We start from the raw sequence: 18,120 nt of genomic DNA, 5'->3' as shown, positions 1-18,120 counted from the left end.
TCAAGTCTGTCTGTCTGCAGGCACCAGGCACCACTGTCCCTTCCAGAGTCTCCTATACATTCCCGGCTCCAGGGCATCCAGGGCAAAGCGGAAGAGAAGCAGTTAGTGCCAAAGACTCTTCCTGCTCATCCACACACCCCAATCAGAAAAGCATAGAGAGCTCTTGTGATTCAGGGCCACTGCAGCTTCATGTCGAGATGCGGTCCTGGCCCATTGCTGTATCTATCTGTCTCTGTAAGCTGAATCCCCCAGCAGTACTCTTGTCCTAGAGTCACTTTACAAATGTTGGTAGAGATTTGGCATATTGAAAGGACTCGTGTGTCTCCTCTCCACCAGCCAAGCCTCCAAAACGTGAGCTTCTTCATAGGTTCATTTGGGTTTCTTCACGTCAGTGGAAGAACTCCAGCGCTTGTTTCTGTTTTCAGACGAGTTTTACAGCCTTCCTCACAAACCTTCTGTCAGTCTCTTTCTGGACCTAAGCCAGTGTTTCTCACCCAGGTGAGCTTGTCTTCTTCCAGGGGAGGCCTGCCAATGTCTGAAGGCATTTACACACACACACATTCTCACCACTTTAAGGTGTGTAATCCAGTGGCATTCAGTACTCTCTTACAATGTTGTACAACCACTGCCACTATCTAGCTCCAGAACATTCTCAGCACCCCCAACAGGAAATCCTGTATCCAGAAAGCTGTCACTGCCAACTCTTCTCCCCACAGACTCTTGGCAACCAACCATCTACTTTCTGTCTCTATGGATTTGCCTCATCTGGATAATTCATATACAGAAAAGAGACCACGTATTACATGATCTTCTATGTCTAGCTTCCTTAACTTACCATAATCCCCAGTACTTCCTTCTTGTTTATGGCTGAAAAACACTCAACTATCTGAAGAGACCAGAGTTTGCCTACCCAGTCATCAGCTGACGGACGCCTGGGTTGTTTCTACCTTTTGATTATTGGAGACCGTTTTGATTGTCATGACTTGGGTGATGCTGCTGGGGCCTAGTAGAGATCAGGAATGCTGCGAAACCTCCTCCTACGCACAAGGTCAGTCCCCCAGAACCAAGAAAAGCCCGGGCTAAACTCTCAAGAACGCAGAGACCGCTGTGGAATTCAGAACATAGAATGCTTGTCATGGAGGGCCTGATTCTCGCTTGGCCTCCCACCTGACTGACTCTCGGTGGCACCTGAGGGAGTCATCCATATTCCCAGCACTCGCCTTGACTGTCTGCCTCCCCCAGTCCACTGCCATCACCTGCTGCCTCTCCGCCATCGCTTGCTGCTCCTCGGTCAGGGCCTCTTGCGGGCGTGGCCCTTCCACTGAAACCTGGAGGGGAGACCTTTCCTTTCCTGGGGCACCTGGGAGTCATCACCTTCCCAGCTCTTCACCAGGGCTCAGGATTTGGCTCCTGCCACAGGGCTTTAACTTTCTTAACAAATTTTACAAATACTGACAACATCTGACCAGGATTCAAATGTGCTTATTTAAATCAGCACGTTACTTGCATTAGTACGTTTAATTTTCACAATAATGTCATGCAGTTTGCATTATGCTTACCTTTATCTTACAGATGAGCCACTGACATGCTGCATAACTTGGCCAAAGTTACGTGGTTAGTAAGGGACAAGGTCATTATTGTTTCGACTCATAGCGACACTGTATAGGGCTTCCGAGGAGCAGCTGATTGGCTTAATCCACTGACCTTGCAGTTAATAACCCCATGTTTATCCTACAGCACCACACTAGGATTCCAAGTGGCAAAGCAGGCCTTAAAAATTAGGTCAAATTCTCAGTCTAGTGCTAACCACTTTAGGCATTTATTACATTCCACACTAAGCATCACAATACCAGGGGTGCTTTTCTCTCTGAAAAGGATGGTGTGAAGAGCGATTCGACTTCAAAGCCCTGTCCTAATGGCTAAGCATACACGCTCTGCACCGTCTCATACACGCTCGTGACACATGTCAGAAGTTGAGAAGCTGTAACTAGAGAGGTCACCATGGAGAAGCAGGTTCATAAGACGGGCTCTGAGCCAATGGCAGTGGCGAGATGGGAACTTCGTATGAAGTCCTGGTGTGGCGCTGTTGGATACGTTCTCAACCACAAGGTCATTCTGAACCACAAGGTCAACAGTTCAAAGTCACCAGCCCCTCTTCAGAAACCCTACAGAGTTGCTATGGGTCAGAACCAACTCGACTACACTTTACAACAATAACAAACCAGAATTCATAGTAATCTGCACTCCATATGAGAGGTTTTTATTACATTTATCAAAATTTAAACTGTGGCATTGTAGGATAAGCACTGGACTGCTAACCACAAGGTCAGCGTTCAAACCTACTATTCTCTCCTGGGAAATCCTATACAGGACTCGACAGCACTAACAATGGCTTCTCCGTTTCTGCTTTTGTCCATAGGATTTCAACTTCAGTTGAGGTTAAAACTCTGACTTACTTCTTCGTTTTGAGGGGTTGGGAGAGGCCTTTCTAAATCCAGGAAATCGAGTGGTCTTTCACTCAGAGTAAGTACACGAGGTGGGGTTTTCAGGGCGAGAGGCTTCAAGGGAGTAGACTGAATCAGATCGAGATCGGGCGGTCTTGAAAATGGAATGTCTTCATTATTTCCTGAGAGACAGAAAAACAAACAAGAAAACAGGAAGAGGGTCTAAAAAAGACATTGGTGTCATAAAACTGTATCCACGTTTTTCCACATTTGTATTATAACCGACCCAACAGCATCAGCACCATTAAAACGAAACTTTTAGCATGTTGTTGTTGTGAAGTGCCATCGATGTCAGTTCCGACCCATAGTGACCCTGGATAGGGTTTCCGAAGAGTTACTGGTGAGCTTGAACCGCCGAACTCGCAGTTCAAACGGCTTTGCAAGTTTGGCGCATTAACCCACAGAGCCATTTCACCAGTATTTACCATGGTCATGCTGAAATGAGAGAAAAACCTTCCCAGGGGCAGAGTCTCATCTTTCTCCCATGAGCGGCTGTGGGGCTTGGACTGCCAACCTTGTGGTTAGCAATCCAGTGCTTACCTTACAGAGCTACTGTGCTCCCGGCTCCCTATACATCTAAGAGGGAGCTCCAAAAAGTTAGTGGATAAATGGAAAGAAAAGATAGTGATACTTTTTCAGGAACTTTAGGTTGTTGGTTCCGACTCATAGCAACAGTATATGGTGCTTCCGAGAAGCTGCTGGTGAGCTTGAACCGCAGACCTTGCAGTTAAATCGACCTTGCAGTCCAGTGTATTATCCCACAGATGGTAGCCCTCTTATATTTAAGGGGAAAAAAAAAAGAAACCTGGTACCCAGTATACCTATAAATAACCTTTGTTGTTAAGTGCTGCAAAATTGGTTCCGACACAGAGAAACCCTGTATATTTAGGAAAACTGCCAAAGTTTTCATTAAAATACATAAAACAGACTGACCATATTTTTACACAAAAAATGAATGCTAGAAAGCCTACAACTCCCCTGTGCGTTATATGCGTGCACAAGCTGTTTACCTGAATGCATTATACACAAAGGAAAAGAAAAAACACAAACACAAACCAACCAACCAACCCGGCCATAGTCCACCTCAGCAATAAGCGGAAGATACCTGCAACAACAATCCTCTCCGGGACCTGCATTATCACACTAGTCGTGGGGGCGCCTTCTGGAAACCCTGGCTCCAGGTCTGCATTCGGTGGGGCTACTTTCAGTTTTTCTGGGACCCTCATTCGCTGACTGATACCTTCGGTGTATTCCATTTCATACTGAATCCGGTTAATTTCTGCCATCTCAGTAGCAGTGGGAGAAGGAAATGCTGCGCCGCTCACCCTGTGGACAACAGGGGTCAAGACAGGGGTGACTATGCATGAAAATGTCAGTCTCTTTGTAGTTAAGCTCGAAAGCAATACCTTCTAGAAAGAACAAAAGGACGCTTCTCACTGGCAAGTACTGAATCCACACAAAGGGAAAATAGACTTAAGAAAATATTTGCCTCAACACAATACCTTTTTATTGATCAGTGGCAATTTCACCAAGGACATCGCTTAGGAGCAAATTTTAAGAATTATTTTATAAACACGACACCAGTGTGGAGACAAACAAGACAGACCATCAGACACATACACACACTCTACATAAATGAACACGCATGCTGCTTGTAAATGCCTGAAGTAAAATTTCAAAAACATTAAAAATCTCCTAGTCAATTATTTGAGGGAAAGCTTCTAGGACTTTCTAAAAATGAAATAAAAAACTGCCTTCATGAATAAAAATGAGAAAATCTTTTAACGATGAAAATCAGATTCCTAAGCAATTATTGTTGTTGTTAAGTGCTGTGAGTCATTGCTGACTCACAGCGAATCTGTACAGGGTTTCTGAGGCTCTAAGTCTTTGTGGGAACAGAGGTGTCACCTATCTTCCATGGAGTGGCTGCCAGGCTCAAACTGTGCACCTTGTAGTTTGCAGTCTCCTTATCGTACAGAGCCACCCTGCTCCATGTAAATATGATTGATTCCAAATGTGCTCAAAAGGAAAACGCAACCCCCAGAAAAGTCACGAGATACAAATTCAAATTTCTCTAATTACATTTCTATCTCATGACTGAGACACCAATGCCACACTTGGATGAACAAATCCTTCAAGGGAGGTGCTCATCTTTGGAGGAGCGGGAAACTTTACATGACTCATTTACACTTGATAGAATATGTACTTGGGAGATTAAAACAAGAAAGGAAAAAGCAGCCATGTGACATGCTTTTAGAGGAAGCCAGGGCAAAGGCACTGAGTGCTCGTCTCAATGAGAGAGGGACCCATGCTCCCAGGAAGTGCAGGAGTAGAAAGAACGCTGCCCCCCAAACGGAATGGTGGGGCCAAGGCAATCGGCCACAATGCCACTCCCGCTCAGACCTAGAGTACAGCTCACCTGAAGAAAACGTCACTGACCTTCCTAGTGGTACGTCACTGCTTGTTCTCTTACTCATGTTTAACAGTACAGTAAAGACACGTCTACAAAGCTAGGACCACACTGCTACCCTGCAGTTCAGCTTACTGACTCAACTCTCCTATAGATCTGAACACTTTGTGGAGGCGGACATGACAACACGGACAACTGCTTTTCCAGCTGTAAAAAAGAAAGAATACAATCAGGATTTCAAAAGCTCATTTCAGAAAAAAACATCAATACAAGTAAATGAAAAATTCGTTTGGGACTTAAGCATGGCTTGGAGGGCTTACTCTGAGAAACCTAGTTGCAAATCTTTCTGAACAGAGCTCTTCTATAGCTCCATGATCATAAAGACTGCTTTTGGATTTTACAAGTAAGAAAAGAAAAGTTGTATCAAATACATGGGCAGACGTGACCTTAGGCTAGAAAAAAACAACCCTCTGCTCCTTTCATCATATTCTGAAGAGAAAAAGGAAACTTTTTAAAACAAAGTACAAATAAGGAAATCAAGAAGAAAATTCAAAGGGTCAAAGTAAATATATTTGAGGCACTGTAAATTTTTGATGTGGAAGTCATGATAACCTAAAAAGGAAATAACTTTGAAAATCAAATTATACTACATTGGCAGCAAAAGATTCTACATATAAACCAAATGGCAATATGACTCTCTTTCAGAGACAGTGTAAGTCATAGCTAGGATATGTTGCAGATGTATTATATTTTTTAAACTCCACTTTAAGGAGATGCTGAGGAAAATCCTGACAGGTCACTTAAGACTTTGCTCTGACAACTGGTAGATTATAACTTCTGACTTGCTTCTTTTATTCTTTACCAAAATGCTATGAATTTTCAATTTACCAAAATGTAAGAATTTTAAAGATTCAGTACGCAGATGAGATGGTTTAAAGACTAAGAGCTAAAATAAGAAGACAATTTTTACTCACAAATGTGTAACAGCTACTGCTTGCTATTTGCCACTATCTGCTTCTGTGCTTCATAGTAAATCCTTTCACTTGCTTCAATGGGCGTGTGCTGGATTTAGAGCCACTTGAGTTCCTGGGAGAGAAAAAGCAGGGGCTAATTGAGAGACTGGACGCTACCAATATTAGGGAATCATCGTTGGAAATGTTCCAAATGGTAACAGTAACATAAAAAGCACAACCTGACATTCAGAAACCAGTAGAAGAATAAAGAAAGAAAAAAAGGTCTTACTAATTTTAGTTATAGACAGTGCCCCCACAACTTTCATTGTTGTTGTTGTTATGTGACGTTGAATCAGTTGTGACTCATAGGGACCCCATATAGGGTTTCCGAGGAGCGGCTGGTGAATTTGAATCGCCAGCCCTTGCGGTTCAAACCACCTTGTTGTCCAGTGCATTAGCTCACAGCGCCACACCAGGACTCCATTACTGATAGCCCTCCTTTAAAAAACCATGCAGATATGTTTAATGCAGAACTCAGGAGAGATGAAAACCACTGGGTTACCAAACAAATAGAAAACCAAGTTGATTGCGATTCACAGCGACCCTAGAGGACAGAGCAGAAGTGCTTTGTAGGCTGAGGCTCACCTCACAGGTAGTAACCCAATGCTTACCAAACTGTACCACCAGGGCACTTTTTCATTATGTAAGACAGGATAAAAGACAACCTGTGTCATCATTTCCAAACTGCATTCAGAAAACAGCAGCAATTTATAATATATGTAAGGTTAAAAATAATCGTATTTATGTGCATCAATACATATGCATTTACATGTAATTATATATTGATGGTGGTGGTTGTGAGCCATCCAGTGGGTCCTGACACACAGTAACCCTGATTAGGGTTTCTGAGACTGTAAATCTTTACAGGAGCAGAAAGCCTCCTTGGTCCTGTAAAAACAGGTAAATCTGAACTGCTGATCTTGCAGTTAATAGTCCAGCTTTAAATATGTATTTGTAGTGAAGTGCCGTTGAGTCCGTTCTAACCCATAGTGACCCTGTATAGGGTTTCTGAGGAGCAGCTGGTGAGCTTGAACCATTCACCTTGCAGTTTAAACAGCTTTGTAGTCTGGCACATTAACCCACAGCACCACACCAGGAACTCCAAATATATACTGTTGTTGTTGTGAAGTGCTGTTGAGTCAATTCCGACCCATAACGACCCTTTATAGGGTTTTCAAGGAGCAGCTGATGAGCGTGTACCACCAACCTTGCAGTTCAAAACACGTTGCAGTCTGGCGCATTAGCCCACAGCGTCACACCATTATAAGGTACTAATTTATAATCTGTTAAATTTTCATTAACTTAGAATGTATATAATTTGGTCCAGTAATATAAGCATCCATCACTCGACTCAGCTTGTCATACTTTTATGACTTGCATGTTGCTGTGATTATGGAAACTATGTCATTGATATTTTAAATATCAGCAGGGTCAGCCATGGTGAACAGGTTTCAGCTGAGCTTCCAGACTCAGACTGGCAAGGAGGAGAAACAGACGACTTCTGAATATTCAGCCACTTAAAACCTTATAAATAGCAGTGGAGCACTGTCAGAAAGCACCAGGATACTGAATACCGAAACATGATGAAGAGCACAAGAATACTATCAGATACTGTTGTTATTGTTGTTAGGTGCTGAGTCGGTACCAACCCATAATGACCTTATGCACAGCAGAATGAAACACTGCCCGATCCTGGGCCAACCTCACTACTATTGCCACGCTGGAGTCCATCGATGCTGCCACTTGGCCAATCTGTCTTGTTGGAGGTCTTTCTCTTTTTCTCCGACCCTCCACCTTACCAAACATGATATCCTTCTCCTGCAACTGGTCCCTCCTGACAATATGTCCAAAGTATGACAGACGAAGTTTGGCCATCTTGGCCTCCAAGGAGCACTCTGGCTGCACTTCTTCCAACATGGATCTATTGGTTCTTTTGGCAGCCCATGGCACTTTCAAATGTTCCTCCAGCACCATAATTCAAAAGCGTCAATTCTTCTACGGTCTTCCTTAGTCACTGTCCAGCTTTCACATGCATATGAGGTTACTGAAATACCATAGCTTGGGTCAGGTGCACCCTAGTCCTCAAGCTGACATCTTTGCTCTTCAACACTTTCATCCTCCAATCCTGATGCCATGTTTTTCTTCATATAAATCAGCTTCTCAGATTATTTGCTCAGCATATAGGTTGAATAGGTATGGTGAAAGAATACAACCTTGTTGCATACCTTTTTAAAATTTTAAACCATTCAGTGTTCCCATGTTCTGTTCAAACAACTGCTTCTTGGTCCAGGTACAGATTCCTCATGAGCACAATTAAATGTTCCAGAATACTCATACTTCGCAATGTTGTCCATAGCTTGTCATGATCCACACAGTCAAAAGCCTTTGCGTAGTCAATAAAGCACAGGTAAACATCTTTCTAATATTCTCTGCTTTCAGCCAAGATCCATCGGACATCAGCAATGATATTCCTTGTTCCTTGGCTTCTTCTGAATCCAGCTTGAACCTCTGGAGGTTCTCTGTCAATGTATGATTGCAGCCGTCTGTATTACCTTTAGCAAAGGTATTTGTTGTTGTTGTTAAGTGCCGTTGAGTCAATCCCAACCCATAGCGACCCTGTGTAGGGTTTCCGAAGAGCAGCTGGTGAGCATGAACTGCCAACCTTGCAGTTCAATCGGCTTTGCAGTCTGGTGCATTAACCCACAGTGCCACACCAGGACTCCAGAAAATGAGCCCATCAGGTGGGAAGACACTCAAATTATGACTGGGAAAGAGTTGTCTCCTCAAAGTACCGTTGACCGTGGTGCTAAGAATGGAGTAAAACCCTTGGGACCTTCATCTGCTGATGGGGCACAACTCAAAACAAAGGAAAACAACTGGAAACCCATTAATAATCAGAACAAGGAATGAACAATGTACGAAGACAGGATATTGGACGTTATAAAAAATGTAACACATAAACATTGATATCCTAGGCATTAATGAGCTGAAATGGACTAGGACTGGCCATTCTGAATCTCACAATCACATGGTTTACTATGCCAGGAATGACAAAATGAATGGTGTCCCATTAAAAATCAAAAAGAACATTTCAAGATCTATCTTGAAGTGCAATGCTGTCTGTGATAGGATAATATCCATATTCCTACGACAAGTCCAGTAAATACCACTGTTAACAAAGTAAGTGATGATGAAACTAAAGAATTCTACCAACTTCTTCAGTCTGAAATTGATCAAAAATGCAATCAAGATGTATTGGTAATTACTAGTGATTGGAATGTAAAGGTTGGAAAGAAAGAGGACGACTCAGTAGTTGGAAAATATGGCCTTGGTGATAGAAATGATGCTGGAGATCACAGGATAGTATATTGCAAGACTAAAGACTTCTTCATTGCAGATATCTATTTAAAACAACATAAAAGATGACTGACTATTAAACATGGATCTTACCAGATTGAATACACAGAAAAAAAACTGACTACATCTGTGGAAAGAGATGGTGGAAAAGTTCCATATCCTCAGCCAAAACAAGGCCAAGGGCAGGCTGTGGAACAGACTCTCAATTCCTCAAATGTAAGTTTCAGGCTTAAGCTGAAGAAAATTAAAATACATTCACAAGAGCCAAAATATGTATGACCTTGAACATAGCCCAGATCTGAATTTAGAGATCATCTCAAGAATATAATCGATAAATTAGAATCTAATGACCAAAGACCAGAAGAATTGTGGGATGACATCAACAACATCACACAGGAAGAAAGAAAAAGTCATAAAGAAGACAAGAAAGAAGGAAAATACCAAAATGGATGTTAGAAGACACACTGAAACTTGCTCTCCAGCATAGGGATACAAAGCAAATGGAAGAAATGAGGATGTAAAAGAGCTGAACAGAATATTTCAAAGGGCAACTGGAGAAGACATAGTCAAATATTATAATGAAATGTGCAAAGACCTGGAGTGAGAACACCAAAAGGGAAGTACACACTCTGTATTTCTCAAGCTGAGGGAACTGAAAAAAAATAAATTAATTAAATCAAATTTTAAGCTCCAACTTGCAATACTAAAGGATTCTACGGGCAAAATATTTAATGATGTAGAAAACATCAAAAGACGACAGAAGGAATACCCAGATTCACTGTACCATAAAGAAATGGTTGATGTTCTACCATTTCAAGAGGTAGATTATGATCAACGGCCAATGATAGTGAAGAAGTAAATCCAAGGTGCACTGAAGGCATGTCAAAGAAAAAGGCTCTAGGAATTGATGGAAAACAAAGAAATTTAAAAGACAAATACCAGTCCAACTGACTGGAAGAGAACCCTACACATACCCATTCCAAAGAGAGGTGGCAAAACAGAATAATGCAATCATCGGACAATATCATTAATACCACATGCAAGTGAAACTGTGCTTAAGATAATTTAAAAATGGCTGCAACAGTACATTGACAGGGAATTTCCACAGGTTCAAGCTGGATTCAGAAGAGGATGTGGAACGAGAGATATCACTGCTGATGTCAAATGGATCTTGGCTGAAAGCAGAGACTATCAGAAAGATGTTTACCTGTGTTTTATTGACTATGCAAAGGCTTTCAATAATGGGGATCATGACAAGCTATGCATAACATTGTGAAACATGAGTATTATGGAACACTTAATTGTGCTCATGAGGAACCTGTACATAGACCAAGAGGCAACTGTTAGAACAGAACAAGGAACCACTGAATGGTTTAAAATTAGGAAAGGTGTGCGACAGGGTTGTATTCTTTCACCATACTTATTCAATCTTTATGCTGAGCAAAAAACCACGGCAACAGGATTGAAGGAAAATTCATTAACAACCTGTAATATGCAGATGATACAACCTTGCATGCTGAAAGTGAAGAGGACTTAAAAATACTTACAGTGACGTTCAAAGACCACAGCCTTCAGCATGAGTTGCACCTCAATGTAAAAAACAAAAATCCTCACCACTGGACCAATAAATAACATCAAGATAAATGGAGAAAAGATTGAAGTTGTCAAAAACTTCATTTTGCTCCGATCAACCCTCATGGAAGCAGCAGTCAAGAAATCAAAGGATGTATTGCATTAGGCAAATCTACTGCACAAGAGGGAGTGGAGGAAGGTAGAATCTCCACTGAGTAGTATCCAATCTTTCTAGGTGGGCTGATGAAAGGAAATGCAAATAGGTCTCTTGTGATACAATAGTGAATAACTGTTATCAGGACTGATTGTGAGGGTTGGAAATGTAAAGGTAGACATTTTGTAGCAAGGAGGGGAGTGCTTAATTTTGCAGTCTAGGCGCAGAGGTTCCTGGGACCATCAACGGAAAAGAGCGGAGAGCGGGACCCTATCCAGAGAAGCAGTGATGCCTGAGATGGAGGCAGAGATGATGATGTGGAGAGATGGAGCAGCTGGGGACTTTAGACCCAGAGAGGGAGAGGGGCTGTGTGCTGTCGACGGGGGGGAGGGGGGGGCAGGGGCAGGCTTGTAGGGTATACCCTTTGGTTGTTTGATGATGCATGGAGGGGATTATTAATCATGGCATTGAAACAATATATGATAGGATGAATGTAAAGCTAATGTTGTCCCATGTAAACTATCACATAATTCACAATAAAACATTTAAAAACAAACAAACAAACAAATTTACAGCACAAGACCTCTTTAAAGTGTTCAAGAGAAAAGATGTCAGTTTGAGGACTAAGGTGTGCGTGAGCCAATCCATGGTAATTTTAATAGCCTCATATAAGGAGCTCTGGTGGAGTAGTGGTTACAAATCAGGCTGCTAACCTCAAGGTCAGCAGTTCGAAACTACCAGCTGTTCCGCAGGAGAAAGATGTGGCTTTCTGCTCCCGTAAAGATTTGCAGCGGAAACCTCGGAAACCCCGTGCAGGGTCACTGTGAGTCAGAACCAACTCCACGGTACTTAACAACAACATACATGTGAAAGTTGTACATTGAATAAGGAAAACTGTAGAAGAATTGATGTATTTGAGTTATGGTGTTGGAGGGGAATATTAAAAGTACCATGGGCTGCCAAAAGAACAAACCAATCTATGTTGGAAGAAGTACAGCCAGAGTGTTACTTGGAATCCAGGATGGTCAGACTTTGTGTCTCATAATTAGGAGGGACCAATCCCTGGATAAGTTTATCATGTTCGGTAAAGTAGAGGGTCAATGAAAAAGAGGAAGACCCCAATGAGATGGAATGGCACAGTGGTAGTAGCAGCAATGGGCTAAAGCGTATCAACAATTGTGAGGTTGGTGCAAGACTGAGCAGTGCTTCATTCTGTTGTGTGTAAGGTCACTTTGAGTTGGTAAGGACTGGAAGGCACCTAACAACAACAACAATATATGTATATGGTACACAATACAAAAGAATATGCAAATATACAAAAGAAAGGGAATTGTCCCACCCATTTCTACCCTAGAGCCACCCAAGGCTCTTCCCCATTGGCTACCTCTATGATCAATCTTTTGTTCATCATTCTAGATGAGATAGTCCTCCTATTTTACATTTCTCTGAAACAGGAAAAGCTGATCTTCAGAAATGATACGTGAGAGATACTCAAAGGATTTTAGTCTTAGGTCACTATAAAGTGAAATTGTAGTATAATAAACAAGCGATACAAGCTGCTAGGACACCTCCTGGGTCTCCAGAGCTCATATGATAGCAGTATCTTTTCTTCTGAGTAACTCTGAGTTTGTAAAGTACCAATGACATAGACCACAGAGATGGACACTGAGAAGACACATAGAAAGCCTGATTCTCCTGTGGTCAATCGGAGCTACTTCCATTGAAAACATAAATGAAACTTTTAAGCTAAAATTGACTTTTATGCATAAGTAAAAAAGAGATCAACACCTGGTTTTTTTTCTCCTTTATCAGACCATCATATTTTGGATAATTTTTGGCAATAAAATAAACTTCTTAATTTGTGGTTACGATATTTCTTCTAGAAGTTTTGTCACTTAGAATTTACTGGGCACCCAGTACATAAATGTCTGCTATATAATTAATAAGAGACAAGATCTCTCTTTGTTTTTATGTGCCATGGAGTCCATTCCGACTCATAGCGACCCTGTAACAGGGTTTCTGAGGCTGTAAATCTTTATGGGAGCAAAAAGCCTCATCTTTCTCCTGTGGAGCAGCTGGTAGTTTCAAACTGCTGACCTTGTGGTTCACAGCCCGATTCGTACCCACTACACTACCAGAGTGCCTGATTTCAAACCTTAACTTTCTAAGTCCAGTGTTTCCAGAATTTTAGTACCTTACTTATCAATTTAGGTTTCTACAGATTTAACCAATACCTCTACTCGGAACATCAACAAAAAAAACCCAAGCCATTGCTGAGTTGATTCCAACTCTTAGCGATCATATAGGGCAGAGGAGACCTGCTCCTTAAGGTTTTGGTGATGTGCCGTGGAGTCTGTTCCGACTCATAGCAACCCTGTATAGGGATTCTGAGGCTGTACATTTTTATGGGAGCAGAAAGCTCCATCTTTCTCCCGCGGAACAGCTGGTAGTTTTGAACTGCTGATCGTTAGATTGGCAGTCCAACTCGTAACCACTATGCTACCAGAGCTTCTTACGGTTTTAGAGACTGTAAATCTTAATGGGAGCACACAGCCTCATCTTTCTCCCACCTCATCCACAGAGTGGCTGGCAGGATTGAACAGCAGCCCTTTAAGTTAGCAATCCAGTGCCTAACTCATTGTGCCACAAGGAATCCTTACTTCTACTGTTAGATAAATTTCATCTCTTCTGTAACTTGTTTTAAAAATCTTAAAAGTTTTTTTTGTCTACTTTTCATTTTTATCGGGATTTGGGTGATAGCTTCCAAGGTAGATTGGTTTGCCATTCGCAGGCCATACACACTGTTTCATGCCATTAATTGCAATCCCATAATAGTACTAGTATTCTTTCCACGTCGTCCCTGTGCTTCTGGCTTTCATTTGCCCTGCCTCCTTCGGCGCTACCTCCCTGAGTGAACTCTGTCCTTTAGCTCTCCAATGGCTGACTGGGACTACTGCCTTCGAGTCGCTTCTGACTCATAGCAACCCTGTATAGGGTCTCCAAGGAGTGGCTGGTGGGTTTCAATCATTGACTCTGCAGCTGGCAGTCCAGTGCTTATTCCTACAGCATCACATCGGGACTCCACTCAGTTTGGTTTAATGTCCAGTTCCAGACCTGAGGGTGATAAAGGCTGTAGTCTTGGGGTTTCCACTGATCTCTATTGATCTATCTGTAAGCCTGATCTTTTTTGTGAATGAGTGTTGTCACACATTCTCTACCACTCTATCCAGGACCTTCTATTGGGATCCCTTTTAGAGTGGTTAATAGTGGCAACTGGGCACAGTGTAGTTCTTCTGGTCTCGGGTCATGGCAATGTAGTAAATTATTGAATGACTCTTCTAGCCACTGTCTTGGTAAACTCCCACCAAACACCTTCTTCATGATGGGTCTGCGTAAGAGAAGGTTGAGGAAGATGCTGATGAATTCTATGATTCAGTTGTTGAGTGACTGTTTGCTGGGTTAATTTTGAAAATGTGGATCTCAATCATGGGTACAGTGAAGCATCTCAGAAGGAGGGGGATCTCACTATCACTCACTAGGAGCCAAGAGTGGAGCTCGGCCTTTGGATCCCCACATCCCTGCGAGCTGAGTCTCCTTGATCCAGGGAGAAAAAACTGGGACCTCAGAGGCAAGCAGAGGAAGAGCAGCCTGAACATGAGACAGTGTTGGGCTTCCCAGTCTAAGGAGTGACTGGGCGGGAGGCTTGCTTGAAGAGTGGGGAGCCTGCAAGCACTTAATTGGGGAAGCTAGGTTTGCTGACCCAGGGAGCTAGAGTGGAGTGCCTTTGGGCTGAGACTTCTGGTAGAACCACCGGTGTGTCCTGTGGGCCTTTATCAGCAGTCCTAAAAGAGCTTAGTAACATTGGCCAGGTAGAGAAAGGCCTGCCTGTGGACATAGTTAAGGAGAGGTTGTCTTGACTGGAATAACTGTGCTACGCATATTTCTGACCCTGAAATGTAACCTGCTAACTTTCCAACTAAACCCCACACTGTGTATATGGTGTCTGAGTTCTGGGTGGCCACAGCAGTGAATTATCAGACCCAGCTGAGCCCAGAGTACAGTTGCTGCTGCACAGTTTTTTGCACTGATGTGTTTGTGGTCCATTAGTCCACTGGACTCATTGTTTCTATGCATCTTTGATTTTCTTTGCTTCACACAGAGAGACCAATAGCTGCAAATTAGATGCTGCTCACCAAAGCAGGATGTAGAGAATCGTCTCTGTGGACTCTCTTAATGCCAAGTGGTGAGACTAAGATTCTGAGTCCCCAGGCCCAGCCACTCATTCCTTCCAGGTGTTTGCTTAGGACTACTAAGTTTTCATAATGTTGCCCTACATAAGTGTATGCTAAAATGATTCTTTATATCACTTTTTTAAACCATGGCTTTGAAGTACACTCATAAACACATGTAACAAAAACATAACAACTAAAATGAAAAAAGCTATCATCCACATACCACCTAAGGTCAACTCATATGCCACTTGTGGAAAGTGTATTTGTTTGGGGACACAAAGATTCAAGCTCAACTTTCTCACTGTCTTCATTAGAACACTGGAGCCCAGAGACAGCCTGCTGGTGGTGGTTTAGCCATGGAGTCAGTTTAGACTCATAGTGACCCTGCATAGGGTTTCGGAGGCTGTACATCTTTGTTGTTGAGTGCCCTAGAGTCTGTTCTGACCCATAGCAACTCTGTATAGGGTTTCTGAAGAGCAGTGGGGTGAGCTTGAAGTGCCGACCTTGCAGTTCAAACGGCTTTGCAGTCTGCTGCGTTAACACACAGCACCACACCAGGGCTCCAAGAGCAGAAAGTCTCATCTTTTCCCATGGAACTGGTAGACTTGAACAGCTGACCTTGCGGTTAGCAGGCCCAACACATAATGGGCTACACTACCACTACACAAATGGGGCTCCTTAGAGACAGCCTAGGAAATTAAAAAACCAACTTGAGTAAAAATTGTGGGTGCAAACGTTATTTGTACTGAATTCACCTATTAAAAAAAAAGTCTCCAGTTCTTGAGCACTTATGTGGACTGAGTTGAAGATTTTTAATACATACGAGTGGGATTCAGAAAGTTGATTTAAAAAATGAAATTTAAAGAAAATGGAGTCTTTACACAAAATTTTGGAAGCCCCTTTTATAGGTCATGTTTTCGTTCTGTTTCCAAGAAACAATCTGAAAAGAATGGTGTAGTGATTGGGGGTGGGGGTGGGGGGTTGTTAATATCAATTTTCTAAAAACAATCACAGTAAACTGTAAAAAACATGACTTAACAATACGTTTTAAAATAACCTCAATCCCACAGGAAAAAAAAAAAAAAAAAAGTTAACATCAAGAAGGAGGCAACAGCTAAACCCAATGAGACCTCCCAATCAGACCGGAAGGGGGAAACCCACAACTTCCTTTTGACAAGTCTAACAAAACCCATTTACAAGCCCTGGAAACTACAAAGGTAGTTGATTTCCCCAATTCAATTGCCTGGGATAAAACTAAGTCCTACAAAATCTCTTTCTAATTCCATTTTTCCTAAGGATTTTTCCTTTGGGATCTCATTAGCCAACTGGAGGAACACAAAGCCACATGTTTTTCATCCGGGGAGAGAAAAGACCCATTATCATTCATTTAGTCTCTCCTTGGGGTGAGAGGCCTGGAGGCAATGGTCCTATATTTGGGTCCAAGGGCCCGATTGCTTTTTTTATCCTCAGTAATAATAAGACGTCACCACTTTTGAAAGGTGACATTCTTTCTAGACGCCTTTGGCTCCAACGTTGTGGGGCGCAGCCAGAACTCTTTTACATGCAGATGCGGGTCAGGGCTGGGCGGAAGCAGACCCGGGCTGCGGTCCAGCTCCCCAGCTCCTGGAAGGACATCCGGGGAGCGACACCCCGCAAGGCCACCTGCGAGCGAGGATGCTGACAGGGTGGCCTGTCTGGGGGGTGCCGCCACCGGGCTTCCAACAAGGCCTCCCTTTTCCAATACGTATTAACACAAAGTTAAAAAACAAAACAAAGAACCGTTTTTAAAGACTGCGGGCGTCCGGTTCAAGGTCACACTGGGCTGGGAGCGGCGCGGCGCTCAAGCTCGCGGGACTCTCCCGCCGGCTCCCAAACCCCGAGCTTGTTGCCCGTCAAACAAGCCCAAAACGTCTCCATAAATGAGACACCGGATCATAAAAGGGGAAAACGTCCGTCCAAAAACGTTCCCAGGGAGCGTGCGTCTCTCCCTCACTCTCCTCGGGGGGCAAAGGAGCGGACAGGCGTGAAGGCACAACCCGGGGACGGGACTCCGGCCAGGGCGTCACCACGGCCGGGGCTACCGCGGCTCCATTTGCCGCCCGGAGGGTCCTGGCCGCGGTGCTAGGCCTAGAAAGAAAGGTGTCAGCACTCACCCCTGGGCCCGCTGGAGTGTCCCCGGCGAGGGCCGCCGCCTGCCGGCTCCCGGGGCGCTCGGGTGGGCGCTCTCAGAGGCCGTTGGCCGAGCGCACTGAGGCGCCGGGGCAAAGCACCGGCCGGAGCGGCCCGCAGCGGGCCTGGAGAGACTTGAGAACGGCCGGAGTTGGCCCCTTCCAGGAGCCGTAGCTAAGACAAGGTTTTGGTCATGTGATGCAGAGAGAAGGGCGGACCTGAGGTTCACGCACACGAACGGGGGCAATGAGACGGCGCTAAGGAGACATCTTTGTTGTGGGCAAAGTACGCCAACTGCAACTGCAGTTAGCTTTGTTAGCGCTTTTGCTATAAGAATCTTGTGTTTACATAGCAAACCTTTGTATGCAGTTAAAGCAACATTTTAAAGGACCGTTTGCATCCGGGCGTCCTGGTATGGCGCTGCGGATTATCGTCAGACTGCAAAATCGTTTGAACTGTAAAGTCGGTGGTTTAAGCTCACCAGCTGCTCCTTGGAAACCCTATACCGGGTCGCTATGGGTCCGAATCGACTGGACGGTACTTAACAACAGCATTTGCATGCAAATAACCATAGGGCGAGGTCTAAGAATTTGCATATTTAACATGCTCCAGGAATGAGAATTGTTGTTGTTAAGTGCTTTCGAGTCAGTTCCGACCCATAGCGACCCTGTATAGGATTTCCAAGGAGCCGCTGGTAAGCTTGAACCAC

At 43.5% G+C, this 18,120-nt stretch overlaps 1 protein-coding gene across 3 annotated transcripts in view; it reads right to left on the bottom strand.

The window, feature by feature from the left end:
- MFF (mitochondrial fission factor) overlaps window positions 1-17,652 on the bottom strand; it is a 37,555-nt gene extending 19,903 nt beyond the window's left edge. The window contains exons 1-5 of one of the 3 annotated variants that reach the window (XM_006861903.1): window positions 17,396-17,652; window positions 5,889-6,000; window positions 4,944-5,121; window positions 3,610-3,830; window positions 2,457-2,626 (exon numbers count right to left, since the gene is read on the bottom strand). In XM_006861903.1, coding sequence (XP_006861965.1) covers window positions 2,457-2,626; window positions 3,610-3,830; window positions 4,944-4,981 — 429 coding nt within the window. In that variant the 5' untranslated portion in view covers window positions 4,982-5,121; window positions 5,889-6,000; window positions 17,396-17,652. Of the gene's footprint in view, window positions 1-2,456; window positions 2,627-3,609; window positions 3,831-4,943; window positions 5,122-5,888; window positions 6,001-17,395 lie in introns of those variants that run through there. The other 2 variants (XM_006861904.1, XM_006861905.1) reach the window with 2 other exon arrangements.
- Window positions 17,653-18,120: the final 468 nt, after the last annotated feature.

Source organism: Chrysochloris asiatica, unplaced genomic scaffold (genome assembly GCF_000296735.1).
Source record: "Chrysochloris asiatica unplaced genomic scaffold, ChrAsi1.0 scaffold00044, whole genome shotgun sequence".
In the NCBI taxonomy this organism is placed as follows: domain Eukaryota; kingdom Metazoa; phylum Chordata; class Mammalia; order Afrosoricida; family Chrysochloridae; genus Chrysochloris; species Chrysochloris asiatica.
This window is presented reverse-complemented; position numbering and strand designations above follow the sequence as displayed.